We start from the raw sequence: 23,526 nt of genomic DNA on the forward strand, positions 1-23,526 counted from the left end.
TAAAAACACTTCTAATGATACAAAAGATTTCTATTTCCAATAAATGCTGTTCTTTTGAACTTTCTATTCATCAAAGGATCAAAAATGTTTTTAATTATTCAGAATAATTATTCAGTAATTATTCATCATAATAGAATAATTTCTGAAATAATTTCACGTGACACTGAAGACTGGAGTAATGATGCTGAAAATTCAGCTAAATCTAAATATATTAAACTAGAAAACAGTCATTTTACATTTTGACAATATTTCACAATATTACTGTTTTTACTGTTTTTTTTTTTTTTTTTTTTTTTTTTGACAAAATAAATGCAGCCTTGATAAGCATAAGAGACTTCTTTCAAATAAAAATCTTCATGATTCCAAACATTTGACTGGTAGTGTATACAACATCTAAACGGTCCCTTATTTGATAAATGACACATGACAGTTTGTTTTTGTGTGATTCCTCACAAGATAATATTGTAAACTGTATGCATACTGCATTTGGAACATCATTAGGCCTGTATGAGAAAGTGTCTCCAAGTGTTATTTTACTTCTAATGAACTACCGGTTGACTTCTACAGCCTGCACCATCTGTCAAATCACTCAAAACCAAACTAGGCTACTTTAAAAAGGTTGCTACTGTTGTGAGATCAAGAGGAAGGCTTATGTTAATTCATGTAGTTATGTTAAAAAACAGTGGTTGGGCAACTGCAAGTCATCTATTCCACAAATCTATATTGGCAAAATAATGTGCGATTATGCAAAGATACACTGAGATTACTGCGAGTACAGCACCTGTAATCAAAGTCTCTATTAACAGAATACGAGCCGTTCTTTTCCAGTGAGGAGAGGAGCCAATGCAGCTCACTGGACGTCCAGCCAGGCGGCTCTCCCGCATTCTGCGGCAGTGATTCAGCATTGGCATGAGGTTAAACTCGGCTCTCCGTTTGGACAGCGTCGAAGTGTCTATGCCAGCAGTGTGACCGGCATCACTGATATGCGAGGCAGTTGTGCGGCGTGCACTCCTCTTGTTCCTCCAGCTCGGGGCACGGCGTGCCACTGTTGGAGGGTTTCAGCAGGATATAACGGGTGCGATGGCGCAGTCCACCCCGAGAGCACGGCCCCAGACACAGGCCCCAGGACGACCACATCGACACCTCGCAGTCCAGCGGCGTTTCTGAAACACATGCATGGGTTTGCATGAAACGCATCATGAGGACCGCTAGTCTGGAAGCAATTCGTCAAGAGATTATGTTTATGCATAGGCAGATACAGAAAAACAGGCCACTGCCGTACTCTAGGGCAGACTGGCTCAGATATCCCAAATAATTAAAGAAATGTGTATTTTACCATAGGCCTATGGAGTCAGTTATGAAGTCCCATAGCAACTTGATATGGAAATTGTAATACTAAATCTTTTAAGTGCTTTTTCAGATATTACCTTTCATGTAGTGTGTAATATAGCTGTTTGTGAATGTAAATGTTCTGCAAAGTTTCAAAGATCAAAGTGCAGATAAATGGAATTATGTTTCCATCCAAAGTTGCGAATTTAAATTGTGCGCAAATTTGGAATATCGCATCAAACATTTGCAAACTTGAGTTACGTAATCAGATGACTTTTTCAAGTAACTAGTAAAGTTAAAGCATTACTTTTTCAATTTACAACAAAATATCTAAGTTACTTTTTCACATTTATTGACTGACAGCTCTCCTGTCGCCATGTTGAGGGAAATAAAGTGCAGAGGTGTTGTGTGCTCTGTGTGAACATGATGGTTATTGTAGTTCTAGACTAAACGTGAACATGCATTTACTCAACTCACTTTCATTATTCCTCAAAATGAATAAAAACAGTGAAATGCAATCTTAGAATTTTACGCAAACCTGTTATTAAATTACACAAATATACTTTATGTATTTAATCTCACTTTATTTACCAGTGTCTTTACTACTGACCTTCAATGACCTAATTCAACTATACTAACAAGCAGAAATGACTTTAGATTAGATTTAGAAGTAATCCAGAATAGCAGCATAGCTGAAAGGTTTGTTTGCGCCCTCTACCGTGCAGGTGTAAATATGTATTTCCTTTAGCCTGAGGCATATTCATTTCACTTTTAGTGTTAAAGGGCCTTAACATTTGCCAAAAATAGACATTTCTTTGTTGTTATTAAAAACAGCCCAGGTGAGAAAAAGCAACTCAAAAGTAATGTAACACATTACTTTTCATAAAAAGTAACTAAGAGAATTAGTTACTTTTTTTAGGGAGTAAAAAATGTAAATTTCCCCAACACTGTTTCTATCCAGTGAGTCGAAAAGAACAAAATCATCACTTCCTGATAAAATGGCACTAAATATCTGAAAGAAAAATGGAAGCTGCTGCATAGAAGCCACTGTATATAATCACTTTCGGATATAACTAGGGCTGCACAACGATTAATCTCGATTAATCGTGTCCAAAATAAAAGTCTGTGTTTACGTAATATATGTGTGTTCTATGTATAATTATCATGTATACATAAATACACACACATACATGTATATATTTAAGAAAAATGTTATATTTATATATTAAATATTTATATATATATATATATATATATATATATATATATATATATATATATATATATATATTTATACATGCATATATTTCTTAAATAAATGCATGTATGTGTGTGTATTTATATATACATAATTATACACAGAACACACACATATATTACGTAAACACAGACTTTTATTTTGGATACGATTAATCGCGATTAATCGTTGTGCAGCCCTATAACAAATTACCTGTGCCTCAAAGCACGCAGATGAAACACAATAAACGCTGTCATGTTATCTTGCATTCAGATGCCTGATGTTTGTGAACTCTTTATTAAACCGATCCACTTTAACGACAGACTTTACTCAGGCATTATAGAATGACCAAAACAGCATTTCAGATGCTGTGCAACAAGATCGGTTCGCTGGTTGGTTCAGTTATGCTATACCATCGTAAAGTCACATGCACATCAAAAAAGTGTTTCCATCATAGTTTATGCACATGTTTTCGTATCGCATAAAAAATGATCCGACTCATTTGAGCGCATAAGTTTTTAGAATTTATACGCACCTTGGTGTTTCCATCCAGCGTTTTTTTTTTGCGATATCCCAAAATGCGCATAAAAATAGATAGATGGAAACATAGGTCTCCTAAAAGAAAGAACCGATTCTGAACTGCCAGAAACAAACCGTCAGCATTTCCAGTCTCATTTCCTGCACGAACCTACATAGGTTTGTAACACATTTGCATAATGCCATCCTATGGTCTTTATTCGCTGCCTGCAAATGATGTCTGCTTTGATCCTCAAACACTGTAGTTGTATCTAAGGCATGGAAGAGTTTATTTTGTGTTGTCGACATGTCAAGAAGACACTGTTTTCTGTGCTGCCAAAGCAAATCTACTTTGCATACATTTCCAAAAGATGAGGACTCGGGCTTGAATTGATACGGTAAAACCGACGCCATCGTTACTGTTCGTATCACTGTGTATCGAGCGCTGAGGAAGATCCAGATCTGAAATTCAGATATACATATGCATGTAAACCTGTTTTTGTTTTTTTGGAGACAAAATTAGGAACCTTTAAAATAGCATAATAGGGGTGCTTTAAAAAGAAATTGAAACCAGCACATTAGTTAGTGGAACAACACACATGCTAAAATGTTTGTGGAATCAAATAAAAAGTGTTTACCACATGTGGCGTGCATTAGGGTTCATCAAATCCGAACTGTTTACTTTCCCCAAAAACACTGCAACACTTTAAATGGTGCAGAATGCTGTGGTAAACCATAACATCTTGACGAAGCACATAGCACTTCTTTTTTGGATTTACCAGCCAAATCACAATTAAGAGACACAATACTCTACCCTGGCATGTGTCAAATGTGTTTGTAGATCTACCTGAGAATCTGTGAGGTTTGGTTGCTTCAGGCAGGATGTGATTGGACACCCGGTTCTGTTGACGGACAGATGAGCGGCCCTGACGCTTCACCCAGATGGTGGCCAGAGGCGGGAGTTCTGTTAGCCGAGGGTAATAGAAGGAATTTGCTGGGTGGTTTGGCTTCTGAGAGGTGATCTGCACCAAAATAAAACAACGGATACATGTTAAAGTTTTTATTTGAATTAGTCAAAAATAGTGCAAATACATTAGTGGCCAAAAGTGACGTCCGGCCTATGAAACTTGACATCCTTACCTTATGTTCAAATATTATTAAAATTGTGATATGTTGCATGTGATAACACAATGAAACATGCCAAAATGTGCAGACGTAAGTTTTGGCCAGACTGTCATGCAAAGAAATTATTATTATTATTATTATTATTTTTATATATATATATGAAATACAATATCTCACCATGGTGATATTTTCAGGGGGTGTTGTTGGAAAGTTTGGTGAGGAGAAAGTGAAGCCGCTATCTGTGCCAGCATCAAATGGGTGCAAGTCAAAGGTCACTTCCTGTTTCCACTGCCCACCCTCACAGAGGTTCAGACTGTCAACCCCCACAAACCAGTCTGGACTGGGGATCACTTTCACTATCAGAGACAGCTGTGAGAGAAAGCATGACATGATCAGTCACTCTCATGTTGAAAACATACACACACACAGACATTATCAACGCTGATTTACCTTGGCAATGTACTTCCTTTTTTCAGCATGCTCTGCTAACATAATTGGCTTCATAAGTCACATCTGAAACTTTTCTTTGTAGCCATTTCCAGTATTTTCCACTCCTTCCTGTGTATGTTAGGTTAAACCATCTGGGATTTTTTTAAATGGTGATGAATGTTTCCTTTTTGACTATGACCTCATCCAGGAAGATCCCTTCGGTCAGAGCAGAAAGAGGGAATAGCTACACGACATAGTCGCACAGAGAGAAACGAGCCATACTGTGACAATGGCTATTTCAGGATGAGCAAGCCTAATATTGAGCCAAAGATGATTCATCAGACATACAATAAAACCTGACCGACCCGGTCTGCTTGAGTTCATTTAAGGTGTATCAGTCACACCTCTCAAAGTAGATTCATATTTTCTGAACAAAATGTGCGTGCAAAACTCACCACCAGGGTTGCCAGGACATTGCTGTGCAGTTGCTAAAATGTTCAGAGTGAATTTTAGTGTGTTGCTAATGTGGTTGCTACGGTGTTGCTAGTGTGTTCTGTGTAGTTACTTACTGGTGCTAGCCAAAAGTCTTAAAAACAAAGGTTCTTTATTGGCAGCGATGATCAATTTGGGGGGTAACGCAATACAAGTAACCCAGGTGAAAAAAAGTACACTTCTATAATGTACTTAAACTAATTTTGTACTTAAGTAGTACTAAAGAAGAATTTTTAGTATATTAAGATAATCTTAAGAACATCTAAGTGTACTCAACTGTGCTATTTTGAGACACCATGAAATATGAACTAAAATGTGCTTTTAATATACTATCTCTGTTTTTAAAGGTGCCCTAGAATCAAATATTGAATTTACCTTGGCATAGTTGAATAACAAGAGTTCAGTACATGGAACAGACATACATTGAGTTTCAAACTTCTTATGTAAATCTCATTTGTCTAAAAGACCCACGAAAAACAGGCGAAATCTCAACATAACACCGACAATTACGTAACAGTCGGTGTGTTACGTAACAGTCGGGATCATTAATATGTATGCCCCCAATAGTTACGCCCCCATATGCCAGCCCATGTTCAAGGCATTAGACAAGGGCAGGCAGTATTAACGTCTGGATCTGTGCACAGCTAAATCATCAGACTAGGTAAGCAAGCAAGAACAACAGCGAAAAATGGCAGATGGAGCGATAATAACTGACATGATCCATGATATCATGATATTTTTAGTGATATTTGTGAATTGTCTTTCTAAATGTTTCGTTAGCATGGTGCTAATGTACTGTTAAATGTGGTTAAAGTTACCATCGTTTTTTACTGTATTCAAGGAGACAAGAGAGCCATCGCTATTTTCATTTTTAAACACTTGCAGTCTGTATAATTCATAAACACAACTTCAGCGCGTGATTTAAAGGGGCCACACGCTGAATCGGTGCATAGTTAATGATGCCCCAAAATAGGCAGTTAAAAAAATTAATTAAAAAAAATCTATGGAGTATTTTGAGCTGAAACTTCACAGACACATTCAGGGGACACCTTAGACTTATATTACATCTTGTAAAAACTGGTTCTAGGGCACCTTTAAAAAATGTATTTAGTTACCACTTGTTGTACACTAATAGGTTCAAATGTACTATAAGTGGTAACTAAACACATTTTTTAGATACAGAGATAGTATATTAAAAGCACATTTTAGTTCATATTCATGGTGTCTCAAAATAGCACAGTTGAGTACACTTAGATGTTTTTAAGATTATCTTAAGTACTAAAGAAGAATTTTTAAGTATAAAATTAGTGTGCGAAAATAGAGCACTTTAAGTACATTATAGAAGTGTACTTTTTTTTCACCTGGGAATGCAAGATTACATAATCGGATTACTTTTGCCAAGTAACTAGTAAAGTGATGCATTACTTTTAAATTTACAACAAAATAGTTACTTTTTCAAATAAGTATTGCAAGTTACATTGTTGTCCCATTTAATGACTGACAACTCCCCCTGTCCCCGTGTTGAGAGAATTAGGGAGTAAGTGCAGAGGTGTTGTGTGCGCTGTGTGAACATGAAGGTTATTGTAGTTCAAGACTAAATGTGAGCAGGCTTTGATTCATCTCACTTCCTCAAAATGAATAAAAACAGGAAATGCAAACCTGCAATAATTAAATATGTTAAACAATACAAATATACTTTATGTATTTAATCTCACTTTATTAACCAATGTATGCTGACCTTCGATGATCCAATTCAACTATATAAGCAAAAATGACTTTAGATAAAAATTACATTTGTTTCATTTTTTTTTTTTTTTTTTATTGCTGAAGTAAGAGTTTTGAACTTTCTTCTCCCATATCTTATTTTTCTATGATCCAGCTGAAAGGTTTGTTTGAGCTGCGTGCTCTACTGTACAGGTGTAAATATGCATTTTATTCAGACTGAGGCTTGTTCATTTCACTTTTGGTGTAAAAGGGCCTTTACATTTGCCAAAAATATAACCTTTTTTTTTTAATTAAAAAACAAACAAATAAGCCCAGCCCAGGTGAGAAAAACTAATGTAACATATTACATTCCAAAAAAGAAACTAAGTAACGCAATTAGTTACTTTTTAGGGAGTAACGCAATATTATAATGCATTACTTTTAACAGTAACTTTCCCCAACACTGTCAATGGTTCCATGAAGAATCTTTAACATCCATGGAATCTTTCCATTCCACAAAAAAGTTCTTTAGAGTGGAAAAAGGTCCTTTAGATTATTAAAATGTTCTTCACACTAAGAAAAAATAACTGTTCACTGAAAGGTTCTTTGAGAAACCTAAAATGGTATTTCTGTAGCATTGCTGCAAAAAATTATTTAAGTGTACCTAAAATTAAATTATATAGGGAGGAAAAGGTGATTTTATGGAATGTCCTGCTTCTTAGATTTGTCTCTTGAGAAAAAGACCCTAGTAATCTCACGTGTCTCACTTTGAGTTTCAGAAGAGATCTCAAAATGTCCCACACTGCTCATAAATGCAATCTAATGAAATCTGAAATCTAAAAAAAAAAAAAAAAAAAAAAAAAAAAAAAAAAAAGATCCAAAGGGGGTATTATTTTGATAAAAACTATTTTATGTAATAAATTAATTTAAATGCTTAACTCACCAAAACCCCTAAACATCAAGTTGTTCAGCTAGGAAACTGGCATACTTATTTAATTTTGTCCCTTCTGCTTTTTTTTTTTTTTTAACTGAGTAACAGTTCTTGAAACTTCTGGAACCATATAATTAATCACAGTCTTGCACTTAAGAGCAACCTTTTCCTCTGGACACAAACTTAAGCAACACTACATTTGAACTGGATCTCACGTCATAGTATGCATTTTAGTGTGAATTACTCACAATACATCATTCCCAAAGCAAACAATAAAAGCAGGACCGATATATTTAGTCAGCACTTCGCATCCATATTTGGGCCACGATTTTGGTACCTTGTGTCAACATCCAGTCTACGGCTGACTTTTCTACAGGCTGGATTTACTCTCGTCTCTCCCTCTCATCTCTTCTCATTCTGTGGCTTTTCCAGGAATACCTCCTGCTATATCAATTTCTCTGGCGTGAGAGGCGAGCGGTGCCTCATCCCTCTGCTGTCTGTTCCGGCCCTGCGCTAATAGAGCTCAATCTCTCTTGAGGGCACAAAGTCACACTAACACATAATTGCCAAACCAATGCCCTGATTTGCCAGAACACTGTGTCGGGAAAAATAATACACAACTCATCTATTCCTCTGTCTGTCTGCATGTGCTGCTGGAACGTGCTGTGGTTTCTTGCATGGCTTGGGCTTTGCAGAAATACACAGTGCTGCCACTGTCTGGATTCTATTAAATGCAAAAGAACCTCAAGTAATTTTGGACAGCATTTTGCTGTTTTTGATTACCTTATTTTCCTGTTGATTTGAAGCTGATGGTCATGCATGTGCAGGAATCTGAAATTTGACACCATGTCTCTTTTTTGGAGGTCTTAAATAATTAAACACTGTTCAGTGTCGGCTGTGGCCCAACAGTGTATTTAGGTAGTTTCTCAGAAAATGACAGAAAGATGAAGGCAGCATACAGAGGTAAGAAGGCATCAAAGCCTGCCTGAATCCAGTGTTCAGAGTAGAGTTTACTATTAAGAGTACTAATAAGAGTAGATGTTACTATTTTGTTAATGGAAATAAATTTACATCCGCATCCAAACCCAAGCCAATACTATCAACTCATGTTACTGTCAAATGTGCATTTTAATTCTTGATACTTGAAAAATGAAAATCACCCAAAAATGAAAATTTTGTCATCATTTACTTATGTTATTCCAAACCTGTATGAGTTTCTTTATTCTGTTGAACACAAAAGAAGATATTGAAGAAAGTCGGTAACCAGTTGACGGCACCCATTGATTCCCATAGTATTTTTTCGCCCCACTATTGTCAACTGTTTGGTTACCAACATTCTTTAAAATATCTTCTTTTGTGTTCAACAGAATAAAGAAACTCATACAGGTTTGAAATAACATAAGGGTGAGTATATATATATATATATATATATATATATATATATATATATATATATATATATATATATATATATACACACACACACACACACACATATACACACACACATATATATATATATATATATATATATATATATATGAGGAAAATATTTTATATTTATTTAAAATATTTAAAATATAACGGAAGAACAAATCACTAAACTTAGTTAAGGAATTTATCTGACAAAAATATTGGGCAAAAACTGCAAATTACAGCTACAGAGTTTATTTCACAGCAAGAAGCATACACTGACTGCAACATCATGGGTTATTCATATTTCGTTGGTTCTCTCTTGTTTTTGCATGTGTTCATAATTTCTTTGTATGACAGATTACTAATAAATCAATTGACTCCAAGCAATATTTTTATAACAATTAACAATTTTTTTAATATTCGAATAAAGGATGAAGATTTACCAATTTACCTAGGCTGGACATCACTTTTCGACACTATACTTGAATAAATATTTTTTAATGCCGATTTTAAATTGCATGTCAAAAAAACATTTGCTATTTGCTTTCGATGTCTTAGGTCCCTTCTTTTAGGTGAACGTGATTTTACCAAGTACAACATCTTTGTTGATCCTGGAACAACATTCTAATCAACCAATCAGATTTGAGGGAAAAGTTTACAGTTTATGTCAAGTTTAGGCTTACAACCAGGGTTAGGCGCTTCTACATTAGTGTTATTCACCTATCATTTCCCTCTGATTTTAGGGATAAATTATGGGTAGGGGTAGGAATAGGAATAGGTTTAAGACTAAATTTTTAGACAAGAATGTCTTACTTGGCAAAATCACGGTGACCCTTCTTTTATGTGATTAAGCACTCTGATCACTAAGAAAAGTAACACATCATTGAGGCATCATTCATTTCTGTAGCACAAACATTCAGGAGTAATTACTTACTAAAGTTTAATACTATTAAATATGCTTAATATTAGGGTGTAAGCAATCAGTTCATCAGTAATAAGTGAACAGACACTCACAGCTCACACACACACACACACACACACCTCACAGTCTCATCCCAAGGCCACATTCATACTCTCAGTCGTACTTTACTGCCCTGCGGATCTATAAACAGCAGCGCCACAGCAGACATCCCGCCTGCTGTGGTTAGTGCCAGAGGGACTGAATGCCAAGCGCATCTGAGGGTAGTTGCAGTTTTAATAAGTCTTCTTTTATTCCAGACTTTGGCAATAAAGATATGTAGGTCACCAGCAGCACCAGAACTGCCTTTAGACCCTATAACCAACTGACTCATGGCTAACAGGAAAATAAATATTCCAGAAACTGAGAAGGAAAGGATCCAGCCTCTCCCTATCTGCAGATCTGGTGGGTGCAGGAAACGCAGCACAGGAGCCGGAAGGGAGGGAGTGAGGCTTGTGGTCTGGAGGTCCCGGGACTCTGGATGTGGTTTTGGAGACCTGCGCTCTGGTGAAGTCTGTCTTTGTGCAATATAGAACTAAATTGTAAAAGTCAGTATGAACTGAATGACGTATGCAGGACTTCTCCAATCACTTTGACACCTTGAACCCGCTTCTGCAAGCTCACGTTTATCTGCCTCCATTGCCTCCAACAACCACATCTCAAAATCCAATAAACAAAAATTGAACTAAATTGTCATATACAATATGCTAGTGCAAGTATATAACAATTAGTTCAAACTTTGACCTGAGGAGGGCAGTAATACACCTAGCAGCGTCTACACTGCCGGAATTCAAATAGAAAAGAAGAGAGCTAGTTCAAGATGAGCATTTATGGTTAAAACGTATATAATTTTTTATTTATTTTTTTGAAAATGAGCAATGGTTTCTCTAGATAAGACCCTTATTCCTTGTCTGGAAGCGTGTAGAACGTTTTGAAGCTGCACTGAAACTGTAATTTTGACCTTCAACTGTTTGGGCTCCACTGAAGTCCACTATATGGAGAAAAATCCTGGAATGTTTTCATCAAAAACCTTAATTCCTTTTCGACCGAAGAAAGACAGACATGGACATCTTGGATGACATGGAGGTGAGTAAATTATCAGGAAATTTTAATTTGAAAGTGAACTAATCCTTTAAATAAAAAAAAAAAAAAAAAAAAATATATATATATATATATATATATATATATATATATATATATATATATATCTATCTAAGCAGTGTTTCATGTACCACTTTACAGTAGAAGTGCTTCAATGTGATGACACAAAAAACATGTACTGCTAAAAAATGGTAAGAAAACACCTCTTCGTTGTCTTTGCGGGCTGCACACACTCTGTAGTGAACTTCATTAACAGATAACTTTTATGAACCGGTTCTTTTTGGTGAGTCGAAAACACACAGCACAACCAATGTAGTCCAATTCACAAACAAATGGACTGTTTTTTTTTTTTCATTTGTTTATGAACCTGAAAATTACTCTTGGCTAACATGAGGCCCTCTGAGAAATCTAATCCCATCTCATCCACAACACTTTTCATTGTTCATTTTGACCTGTGTCATGTACTGTTTTCGCACTGTGAGCAGATTCACCAAACTGCGCACAACAATCTTCACTTTTATCATAGAAATAGACATTTGAAATCAGACAAAAAAAAATATAATGAAACCAATAAGATCCTGATCTGGGAAACTAATACAAAGTTAGGTAAGAATCTAATCTTAATAATTAACTACATTGACATTTTTCACAAGGTCTTGAATAGATAGATAGATAGATAGATAGATAGATAGATAGATAGATAGATAGATAGATAGATAGATAGATAGATAGATAGATAGATAGATAGATAGATAGATTTTTAATGTTTTTAAAAGAAGTTTCGTCTGCTCACCAAGGCTACATTTATTTAATTAAAAATACAGTAAAAAACAGTAATATTGTGAAATATTATTACAATTTAAAATAAATGTTTTCTATTTGAATATATTTCACAAAGTAATTTATTCCTGTGATGGCAAAGCTGAATTTTCAGCATCATTACTCCAGTCTTCAGTGTCACATGATCCTTCAGAAATCATTCTAATATGCTGATCTGCTGCTCAAGAAACATTTAATGTGTACAATTGTACAAAATATTTGTGTACAATATTTTTTTTCAGGATTATTTGATGAATAGAAAGTTCAAAAGAACAGTGTTTATCTGAAATCTAATCTTTTGTAACATTATAAATGTCTTTACTGCCACTTTTGATTGATTTAATGCATCCTTGCTGAATAAAAGTATTCATTTCTTTAATTTCTTTTCAAAAAAATAAAAATAAAAATTTTTACTGACCCCAAACTTTTGAACGGTAGTGTATAATGCTACAGAAGCTTTGTATTTCAGATAAATGCTGTTCTTTTGAACTTTCTATTCATCAAGGAATCCTGAAAAAAAAAAAAAAGTACACAACTGTTTTCAACATTGAAAATAATCATAAATGTTTATTGAGCAGCAAATCAGCATATTAGAATGATTTCTGAAGGATCATGTGACACTGAAGACTGGAGTAACGATGCTGAAAATTCAGCTTTGCATCACAGGAATAAATTACTTTGTCAAATATATTTAAATAGTACACAGTTATTTTAAATTGTAATAATATTTCACAATATTACTGTTTTTTACTGTATTTTTAATTAAATAAATGTAGCCTTGGTGAGCAGACGAAACTTCTTTTAAAAACATTAAAAATCTTAGTGGTTCCAAACTTTTGGACTGTACTGTAAATAGATAGATGCTTCGTTTGAAACATAAATTAAGATATTTTTGATGAAATCCAAGAGGTTTCTGATCTCCAAGAGAAAGCAACGTAATTACCACATTCAAGGTCCAGAAAAGTAATAAAGACATTGTTAAAATAGTCAACTTGACTACAGTGGTTGATTACAGAGAATTTCTTCTCTTCCATGTCAGTCTCCTACGCAGGCTCCCAGGTTCTACGTCACAATGCCAGTTCATTATTGGCCGGCTCCTGCGTCAGCATCACACGCATGCATCATGCTGCTCACGTGAACAGCATCGGCCAATACTGAGCTGGCTGTCTTTACTACCTTTCTAGGCCTTGAAAGTGGTAATTGTGTTGCAGTCTATTGGAGGACAGAGAGCCCTTGGATTTCATCAAAAATATCATAACTTGTGTTCAGAAGATGAATGAAGGTCTTATGGGTTTGGAGTGACCTGAGGGTGAGTAATTAATGACAGAATTTTCATTTTTGATTGAACTAACCGTTTAAGTCTCAGTGCTTTAAAAAAAATTTCGGCCATGCTTTAATGTTAAATTCAAACGTTTTTGCTGTTCTGATGCACTAAAAACTTGTGATTTATTTATTATTAAAGTAGCCTATAGTATATTAATAAAAGAAATCTTCTCAGTGTAGTAATGATAGACCTACTCTAATAGACACATTTAGAATCTGTTGATGTGTTTAATAGACAGTGGATATTGATATATTATTATTTGTTATTACTATTAATATTATTTTTAAACAGTAGATGATTACTTTGTGGTAATGTAAGAGTATTGCATATTTATAGGCAAAATGTTTATGTCAAGCCATAAATTTGATGAAAAAATGATGCATGGATGCTTGCTTTGGTGTTGTCACAGTCCTCATGCCACCCTATAAAACATTTTCTAGATCCGCCGCTGACTGAGAGGAATGTGCCGTACTAGTAGCCATCCTGGTGATCACTATTTACTTTCTAATCTAAAGTCAGCATAACACTAAAAGAGGCAGATTTACCTACTTCTCAATTGGGGAAATGGTGCTCTTACCAGAGGACTCCTGGGCGTCAGGAGTAGTTCTGTGGAGCTGTGGCCGATGCCAGAGGGAATCCCAGCTGTGCGGTACATGGACCCCACCGCTCGCATCTTCCTCGCCTCCTTCGCATCCTTCACCAGATCCACTGTGAGCCCCTGCTCAGCAAAGCTCCTCATGCCATCGCTCGCCGGTGCCCCCTCCTGCCACAGCCGGTACTGCTCATTATGGGTCACGGCTGCACAGATTCAGAAGTAAAAGAATAAAGGTAAACTCAAAGGAAACATATTGATAATTGATAATTTTCTCAGGCCTCGTGATTCGTCGGGCAGGTTCTGTCATGGCCTGTTGAACATTACTACCACTCCATGAATTTTTATTGCTCATCAGATTTCACAAAACACAAATACAGCTCTGCCACCTTCTGTGTGTGCTCAACACACCTCGAGCTGTTTAAAATAAAGCCAAGCAGAAGCCCCAATGCCAAGAGAATAAACACCTAAAAACAAAACCTTCAGTGAGAAAAACCAGACCTGCTATGAGTCTAGTGTGCACCTAAAGTGCAGGGGTGACAGAGACTGTTATGTAATATATTAAAGTACATTTTCATTCCCTGAAGTTAATGTGGGAGTGCTTCAAGGTGGCAAAAGGTTAAGGTTTTAAACGTATGTTTTTGGTTTTGGTTCTGTGTCTGCGCTCAAAAATCACAATGCACTATATAGTGGTTAAAGAAGAAAGACCAATCAGTATGAAAACACCAATCACAAACTGATATGCAAATATTACAACACAGTCTTCAATCACTGTCACATGGCACTTTAATATACATGTAATTCAAAGGGATCTTTTCAAACTTTAATCTTAATATAGCACACCTGAGTAGTAAGACGATAAAAATCGTGAAGCAGCACTTTTTTGGTTCCTTTTACTTTGCATGTAGATTTCTGTGATTCATAGCAAAAACTCTATTCTCTGTCCATAACTGACTACATATTCAAGAACATTATATGTGCGGTCACATTTTTTGCAGGCAAAATCCAGTCAGTTCAACAGGAATCTGTGCAATCTGCGCAATGCAAATTTGCCGCATTGACGAACAGAACCCTGCTTGGTTTGAAAGTGACTTGAGCTGTGCTTTGTGCATCACTACACTATTGACAATGGGCAATGGACCTTTTTGCCAACCACAACTAATGACTAAACTACTATTCCAAAAGTCACTTCCCACTCTTTAGTAGGAATCTGATCAATAGTTCTCGAAAACCAGAATGACATGTGGAATCAAACTAGAGTTTTACCTTTTCTGATTTATACATTTTCTTGTCCGTGTAAATCATGCCACCTGGATTTAAGGGGTTGTTGGTGGTTGTCAGGGTGTTGCTATGCAGTTGATTTTCTGGGTATTATGATGGTTGCTAGAAAGTTGCTATGTTGTTGGTTACTGGCCCAAGTTAAATGATTCCAACACCAACGCTGCATCCGAAATCGAATACTTCCTGTAACAAAGTTTAAAGATCTGGGAAGAAGGAGGTGGGAACCAGCAAACGTTTAAAGGGGTCCTTGATTATGATTTCACTTTTTTAACTTTAGTTAGTGTGTAATGTTGCTGTTTGATCATAAACAACATCTGCAAAGTTACGACGCTCAAAGTTGAATGCAAAGGGAGATATTTCCTTTACAGAAATCACTTTTTAAGGACTACAACAAACAGCTGGTACGGACTACAACGAAGTTTTTTCTGGGTTGGTGACATCACAAACCCCAAGATTTACATTAACCAGCCCCCGAGAACACACAACAAAGGGGGGCGAGGCCATGTTGGGCTGCTTTAGAGAAGAGGAAGAGTTGTTGTAGTAGAGTGTTGTTGCCTCGTTACAAAGGAGGGTCAATTCAATGCTGGATTTGCACAAAAGATTGACATCAGGGACGTGCACAGGGGGGTTGCTCAGGTTGCCCGGGCAACTGCCCATATGCCCTTCTCGACTCACGTTGCCCTTCCGAGGTGGAAAAAAATAAATAAAAAAATCGTACAATGGATGCAAAATTTCACGTAGGCCTAGATAAAAAAAAAAAAATCGCAAAGCCTCATTCACTTCCATATTCGGGCACCCGTCCGAAAGTGAAAGTCAGCAGGGGAGGGCAAACTCTGTTTACGTGGCTGCAGCGCTGCACGCGACCGGCACCTGAGCTGAGCCTGCATGAGCGGCACTAGAAGGAGATTGTCGCGGTTGTCGGGTGAGACGACTTAACGTTGTCGGAAAGGTGAGTAAGGTTATAATCGTTAACGAAAACGAACGAAAAAACGAAAACTAGGTGGGGAAAAAAATCGTCGTTAACTGAAATAAAAATAAAAACGAGGCATTACAAAAAAAACGATAACTAACCAAAACTGTAATGTGTGTTTGGCAAAACTAACTAAAATAAAATAAAATTATAGATTAAATGTCCTTAGTTTTCGTCTTTGTCAATGTCTTTCATAGAGCAAACGTTCAGCTGCATTTCATTTCCCTGCGTCTCTCACTCACGCGTCTCTCTCACATACTCGCGCACAGCCCCTCCCCTCCGTGCACACCGCGCCTCCATGAGAACGAGTGTTGGAAGCAAGTTCGCGAAAGGTTGGTATCTCGTGAAAACCTTTACACAATCACACATTAAAAAGTGGTATAAAAATATTTTTAATTCTGAATATAATTGTGTCAGTGTGTTAATGTCGACCTGAGAAGCGATTGCTACTTTAGAAAGTTAACTAGACGCAAGTTTGAGGTAAAATGCACTTGGGTTGTCGATGTCAAAACACTATTTAAGCTGCGATTCAAGTAAGGAATAATTGACGACGGGCCGTTCGAATTATTAGAGGGGGGGTTAGGGGAGTGGTTGGTAGGGGAGTGCCCTTTTTTTAGGTCAGAGCAACTGCCCCTCAAAATTCCTGTGCACGTCCCTGATCTGTGGGGTATTTTGAGCTGAAACTTCACAGACACTGGGGACACCAGAAACTTATATTACGTAAAAGTGGCATTGTAGGTCCCCTTTAACATAAACCTGTGGCAATCCCTCACGGACGACTGTCGCATATAAATATAATAAAACACCAACATAAATGTCCCAGGCCTGGTCTTCTTTGTCACTCCTCCATGAGACTCAAGACCTGTGTGGCACGCAGGTGACGCTCATTAGCACTTGCGCCACCGGCCTTGCTCCATTCCCACGGCTCTCGGCCCCGCCCTGCTTTCCACACTTCCCTACTATATAGTATATGAAATGGTAACAGTACATCAAAAAAGTTTATGTCCGAATTAGGCATGGGTCGGTGTGAGATTTTGACGGTGTGTTAACCTTAAGCAAAAATATCACGGTTTCACAACTTTTTTCCACTGAACACAACATATTTTATTTTTATGCTTATAGTATATAAATAAAATAAATGATTTTGAAATTTTTAATAAGAACAAATAAAATTGCAAACAATAATACAATTTAATACAATAAAATAAAGATAAATGAAATAAACATGGCTTTACGTTTTTCAGGTATTCAGGTAAGAAATAATACATAAATGAAAGTAATCAAATGTAAAATAACTGGATCATTTCATTGTAAAAATTAAATACAGATTGATGCTTACAATTAAAGTTACAAAAACACAAGTGATTTTCTTTTTTTGTTTTTTGTTCTTTGAATAATATGACAGACTGCAGCAGGTTTATTAGGCTGCGGTCACATTAAGAGTTTATGCATGGCAGCATGGATCAACTATTTACATTCTGAAATGGATTGTTTTTACCTGAATACTCAGCAAGAAGTGAATTTTGACATCATTTTGTATGTTTTGACCGTTTACGCGCAGAAAGCAACGGAAAAAAGTCAATTTGATACTTGCGAGTTGTTGAGACGTGGCTTTATGAGAGCGCTACTAGATAAGTGGTGCACGCGCTTTTGGTGTGAGTGCGAAACCTGCGGTTATGATTGAAATTACGGGCGATACAAGCTCTATTCAACCAGATCGAATGAGATGAGAGTAAGAGTGGAGGTGGGTGTGTGTCACTTCGCAGTTGGAGAGAAGAGAAAGTGAATGTTCTTAAACATGTCTTACAAGTTAAGGCTGATTTATACTTCTGTGTTGAGTGTACGCCGTAGCTATGGTGTAGGCTGTTTGTACCACGCGTCAATTCTACGCGGGCCGCAAGCGCTGTGATTGGTCTGCTATAACCCCTCCCTCAGGTCAAAAAAACTGGCGCGGAGCAATCGGAGAAGAGCGAGCGTTTTCAACTTCCATAGGAATGAAAAAATGCTCTGTTTCAGGGGACACATGCAGTCATACTGCAACAAAAGCCGTTACCTATTTGCCGCTTCTATTTGTATTTGCCGCTTCTCTGACAACATACATGACAACCTGCTGCTTCTTCAGCTTTTGCCTTGATACTCAACATGACCGCGGACACTGCCTCCTAGTGGTCTGCATGCACGTCGACGCGGACAACGACGCAGAAGTATAAATGAAAACAGACGCATAGCCTACGGCGCAGAGACTCCGGCGTAGGTCCGACAGATGTATCAGCCTTTAGAAGTACTTTCTACTCCAAGCCGTGGCCGTCTGAATGTTTTTCGGTACCCGAAAAATTCCATACGGAATACTTCACCTTTTTCTATGGGGGAAAAAAAATTCCAGGGGTTCACCTCCTTCGGCCATCCACACAGGTGACCGTCCGTCTGACTGACTACTTGCTGACTGCTCGCACCAAGGGGAGGGGGAGGGGGAGGGGGAGTGTTAAGCCGTTTTTCCACTGCACATGACATTTACATCCGATTTTCACATTTCGCCTCCTAACGGCAGTCATACTGAACTTTGAAATTGATCATGAAGCTACCATCGGCTTATTCGCCATGGTAAACTGAACGATTTTAAAGAATGTAACGTTACTGCATGTATGAATATATCCACATAAAGCAAATGACCCTCAATACATCTAAAATAAAAACATAGTAGATTTGATAGAGCTAATGAACATAAAAATGTATTTAATAATTATAAAATATTTTTTCTGACATAATTATTAATAACCACCATTTTACAGAAATAGTGTTTACAGAATAATGTTAAAATGTTAAATATTGGTAATTCTAACTTCACGCTCATAGTTTTGATTAAAATACATCATATCTCAAAATCGGATCCGAAATTCGCAATCCGCATTCGCATATGATCGGAACTCCACACTGCCCCCGAACTACTCTCCATTGGAAATAAATGACTTTCGGTCCAACAGCTGTCGTTTGCACACAACCTGAGGGATTCCAGCAGTTTCCATCCTTGATGAGACATAAAAAACATGACCTTATTTAAGAGTGGGCACGGCCATTTGTACAGCATAAGCTGCTTGATATTAGCAATATTTCTTACCTTATTATTTTATTGTATTTTCCTAATTATAAAAACGCTGGATTGTAGCACAAACAGTTTTGCAGTGTACTGCAATTTAAAATTCTTCTCGTTATTTCCCTATAGCGGTTAATAAATCAGAAGTCTCGCACATTTAGAGAAAACACCTTACTTCTGAGTTGAAAAATAAGGTGGATAACAGAATTTTTGTGGTTTTGAAGCCGTGACTTTTTCAAACCACAGTAAACCTGGAAACCGGTAACTGGCCCATGCCTAGTCCAAATACATAGTAGAAAAACAGTAGCGAAAAATCCCTGGATTACCTAATACTTCCGCCGAGATTCTGAAGTGTGCATATGATGTACACTTTACTATCCCATGGCCTCATGGGATTTATGAAGGGCAGTAAAGCGACGCAACTGACACTGGTAGGTCACATGACAGTGATAACATGGCTGATGTATAGTAGCCTACGTCCAGATTACGTTCATACTATACACAATCAACATTTTTAACAGTTGCGAATTAAATTCAAATTGCTAATATAGTACCTACTCAGTATGCGATTTCAGAAGTCTCACCGTATGAGCAGTAGCAATACTGATGCCTGCCTCAGCATTTTAGAACTTCCTTTTTAGAGCTTAACAGACATGGTCTTTAACAAATCTTTGATTAATTGCTTTTGTTCCCTTTTTGTAAGTCACTTTGGATAAAAGCATCTGCTAAATGCATAAATGTAAATGTGGTCACTGTAAACTGCATCAGTATGGAAAGAGCTGCATCTACTGTCATGGAAGGACAGGTTTGGAACGACATAATCGTGAGTAAATACAGACAGAATTATCGTTTTTTGGGCGAACTACTCCTCTGAAGATAAAACGTGCCTAGTTTGATAATTCACCTATTAGCTCTTGATATCACAATAGAGGTTTTGAAAGAGGAAGGAGTTAAGATAATGTTTCTGAAATTATTTCAGCCTCTCTATAACGTCCCAGTGTGTTCTTCATAGCTACAAACCATTTTGGTCTGGCAGACCCTGAGCTGGGAGCGAGAGTGCAGGAGAATGAGAGAAAAAGATACAAGTGAGAATGACAGGAAGGCACGGAGCACATTTGGCATGCTGACACGTCTAGTCCTTCCATGCTACACGTCTGGCCCAAATGTGGATAGAAAAACTGAAGAGACCTGACCTCAATCAGCTAAACCACAAACCTCTCATGCTTTCATCTCTCAATCTCCATTTTTCCTCCAAATTGTCTTATCCTTCATCCGGGGAGTTCATATCTATGGCACAACCTTTTGATTAGATACAAAAATGTGCGGTTTCTGAACATAATTGTAATACAACAGTGATAAATGGATAAAGAGAGAGTCATAAAGCCATCCAGGAGGCAGCAGAAACCACACAGACATCATCTCAGCGCTCCAAAGCCACAGCCTGAACTTTCAGGATCTCTGGGTTTCAAATGTTTTGGCTGAGGCATCCACGTCTGCTGCTGGTCTTGGCTCATGTGCGGTGGCATGTGATGGCTGGTATACCGGTGACACCCAGAGAGCGCGTTCTCAGAAAACGTGAGCACACTGCCATCGCATTAAAGTCAATGACCATTGCAGGCCGCATGCGTTGTGTATTTATGGAAGGAGCATAAAAGAAGAGGGTGAACCTGCAGGGCAGCCCGTGTCATCTGGCAACGGTTATAACTCTCGTTCTGCTTTCCTCATTAGACTGCCCCGCTCCCGTGGTGTGGCAGGTAATGCGTGCATGTCTGGGGGGGTCGTCGGGGCAAATCACAGGGTTAACAGACCAGCTGTGAGTATTTAGTGTCATGACATATGGTGAGGTGGAGAAGTTCTAACAGAACGTGGAGCCAACACTGGTGGTCAACCTCAGAAAACGAGATTGTCAACCAAACACCTCATCTCTCACAAAGCTCACACTCTCACTTTCTGACACCTCGCAAGAGTCTTACCCATGAGCTTGGACCACTGAGCAGGTGGCCGGAACAAGGGATACTGTTTGGGGAAGGTCTGTGGACTCCAGTGGCCGGTGAACACCAGGATGTAAGAGGCGGGTCCTCGAGCGCTACACTCTGTCCCATTGTTCAGGTTCACTGGGGCCGCGCAGGACAGCGTAAACCTGAGCAGCACGACAAGCAGCTGCTGCAGCCAACCAGGAACAAAGATCTCTGATGACATCATCTGTGTCAGGAAAAAAAGAGCAGGAAAAGTCATTAGCCAAGTACAGTGCACTTCTTTTAAAGAAAACACACATTTTATGGTTAATATTAATGTAAAGGCCATGTAGAAATCAAACAAATTTAAGTTTTTCATCCTACAATAACTGATCCACTCATGCAGCAAATATGTATTGCAATAGGAAATTACATAACTTTGGTTCCTGACACCTTAATCCTCTGTCGAGGGAAGCATCTGAGATTTGCAGCTTGCTTCAGATGAGAGCACATTCAAAGACACTAACCTGATATTACAAAGTTACTTTAGAGAAACCTTTATGAGAGACAGGTCTTCTGAAATTTATGAAAATTAAAAGTCTGTCATCATTTACTCATGTCATTTGTTCCAAACCTTTCTTTTTTCTGGGGAACTGAGCACTAATTTGCATACAGTTAAAGTGAATTGAGACTGAGACTGTCAATCTCCAAAAAGAGAGTCATACACTGCCCTCCAAAAGTTTGGAAACACCCTAGAAAAGTGGGGTTTTGGACAATATTGGCATGAATCCTTTTTAATTTGTGATAATTTTGCACTAATAAGGGACAACACAAACCACGAAAACATATTTTATTATATAAATGGTTTATACATAGAAAAAAACTTAAATTTTCGATTCATCAAAATATCCACCATTAGCAGCTATCTGACCTAAACTGGGTTCTAAAGTCCCTTTAATTAAGACAAGTCATTTCACTCGGCGGCCATCTTTGAAACGCCTCTCGGGCATCCTGGGCATCATGCAGCTCCTATCTCTTTGAATGGGGAAACCAACCTTACAATTAAATTTCATATTTGAAATCACCAATGAAATCTAACAACAACCGGCTCATAAATTTAGGTTTCTAAACGCTCAAAAAAAAAAAAAAAAAAAAACTGTATTTTTCAGGCTGGATCAAGTTAATGCACATGCGCAGACCTAAATGCGCGTCTCTTCGGAGGCGCGCGTCTGACTGTTTCTATAGAAACCGGTGATTCTAACGGCCGCTGAAGTGACGCGATGACTTTACCAGTCGGCGATTGGCTCTTATTTAGAACTTATTCCGCCATATTGCGCGTTACACTTTCTCCCATTCAAAACAATACGAGTGACACGTCTTGTGTTATTCTATAGTCTTTGGTTCTAATTGGTTCATTGTATTCTAAACTTAATTGTTGAAGCTATTAAGGTGTGCTGACCCAAAAATCTTTTACAAATCTGGGCCAAGTTTAAACCAGTATCCAGGCATCACAGCTGGCAAAGGGTCATGTCTGACTTTGACGTGTATATATTGCCATTATTATGTAATCAAAATGAAAATTATTATTGCAGGTCTTCAATGATAATGTCAAGTTACTGTCATGTATTTGCACCAATTATGCTGATATTGTCCAAAACCACACTTTTCCAGGGGTGTTTCCAAACTTTTGGAGGGCAGTGTATAACCATCATAAAAGTAGTCCATATGGGCTGTAAGTCATATGATGAAATTAAAGTATTCACTGAAAATCTTCCACTCCACTTTAGCTCTGAAATTTTATTATAGCATTCAAACATGTTCAAATATGGAAAAGCAAGATGTGTTGCACCAGGTTTGAAGTTAATGACGATCCTGTGAGATGCATAAAGCAGTCCGTCCCCCTTTCATATTTAATGTATAAAAAAGAGCGAGGTGAACATTCAGAAGATTTCATTTTGTGTTTCAAGAATGTCAGTCATTCTAACTTTGGAACAACATATGTGTGAGTAAATTTTGGGGTGAACTTTCCCTTTAAAGCAAGACTCAGAAAGACCAGTCAGCTTCAAAAACTTTAGACTTACATCATGATTTAAATAAAACCTAATTAACAGCTGCTGAAGGCATGTGTGATGAACTCAACATCACCACGGCACAGATTTACCCAGAACCCCACAGTCAACCCCCTCTTATAACAACAACCCTAGGCTGCTGTTTATTCCTGACTAAATTAAAATAACACAACAGAAAGGGGTTGTG

At 37.5% G+C, this 23,526-nt stretch overlaps 1 protein-coding gene across 1 annotated transcript in view; it reads right to left on the minus strand.

Annotated features, from left to right (window-relative positions):
- Positions 1-257: 257 nt before the first annotated feature.
- Positions 258-23,526, minus strand: part of spon2a (spondin 2a, extracellular matrix protein) — a 28,794-nt gene continuing 5,525 nt past the window's right edge. Inside the window, exons 2-6 of the mRNA XM_048176842.1 lie at positions 21,289-21,517; positions 13,959-14,179; positions 4,385-4,576; positions 3,930-4,104; positions 258-1,163 (exon numbers count right to left, since the gene is read on the minus strand). Of these exons, the coding sequence (XP_048032799.1) occupies positions 976-1,163; positions 3,930-4,104; positions 4,385-4,576; positions 13,959-14,179; positions 21,289-21,517 (1,005 nt within the window). The 3' untranslated portion in view covers positions 258-975. The remainder of the gene's footprint in view (positions 1,164-3,929; positions 4,105-4,384; positions 4,577-13,958; positions 14,180-21,288; positions 21,518-23,526) is intronic.

The sequence above is a fragment of the Megalobrama amblycephala genome, linkage group LG23, assembly GCF_018812025.1.
Source record: "Megalobrama amblycephala isolate DHTTF-2021 linkage group LG23, ASM1881202v1, whole genome shotgun sequence".
Lineage (NCBI taxonomy): Eukaryota > Metazoa > Chordata > Actinopteri > Cypriniformes > Xenocyprididae > Megalobrama > Megalobrama amblycephala.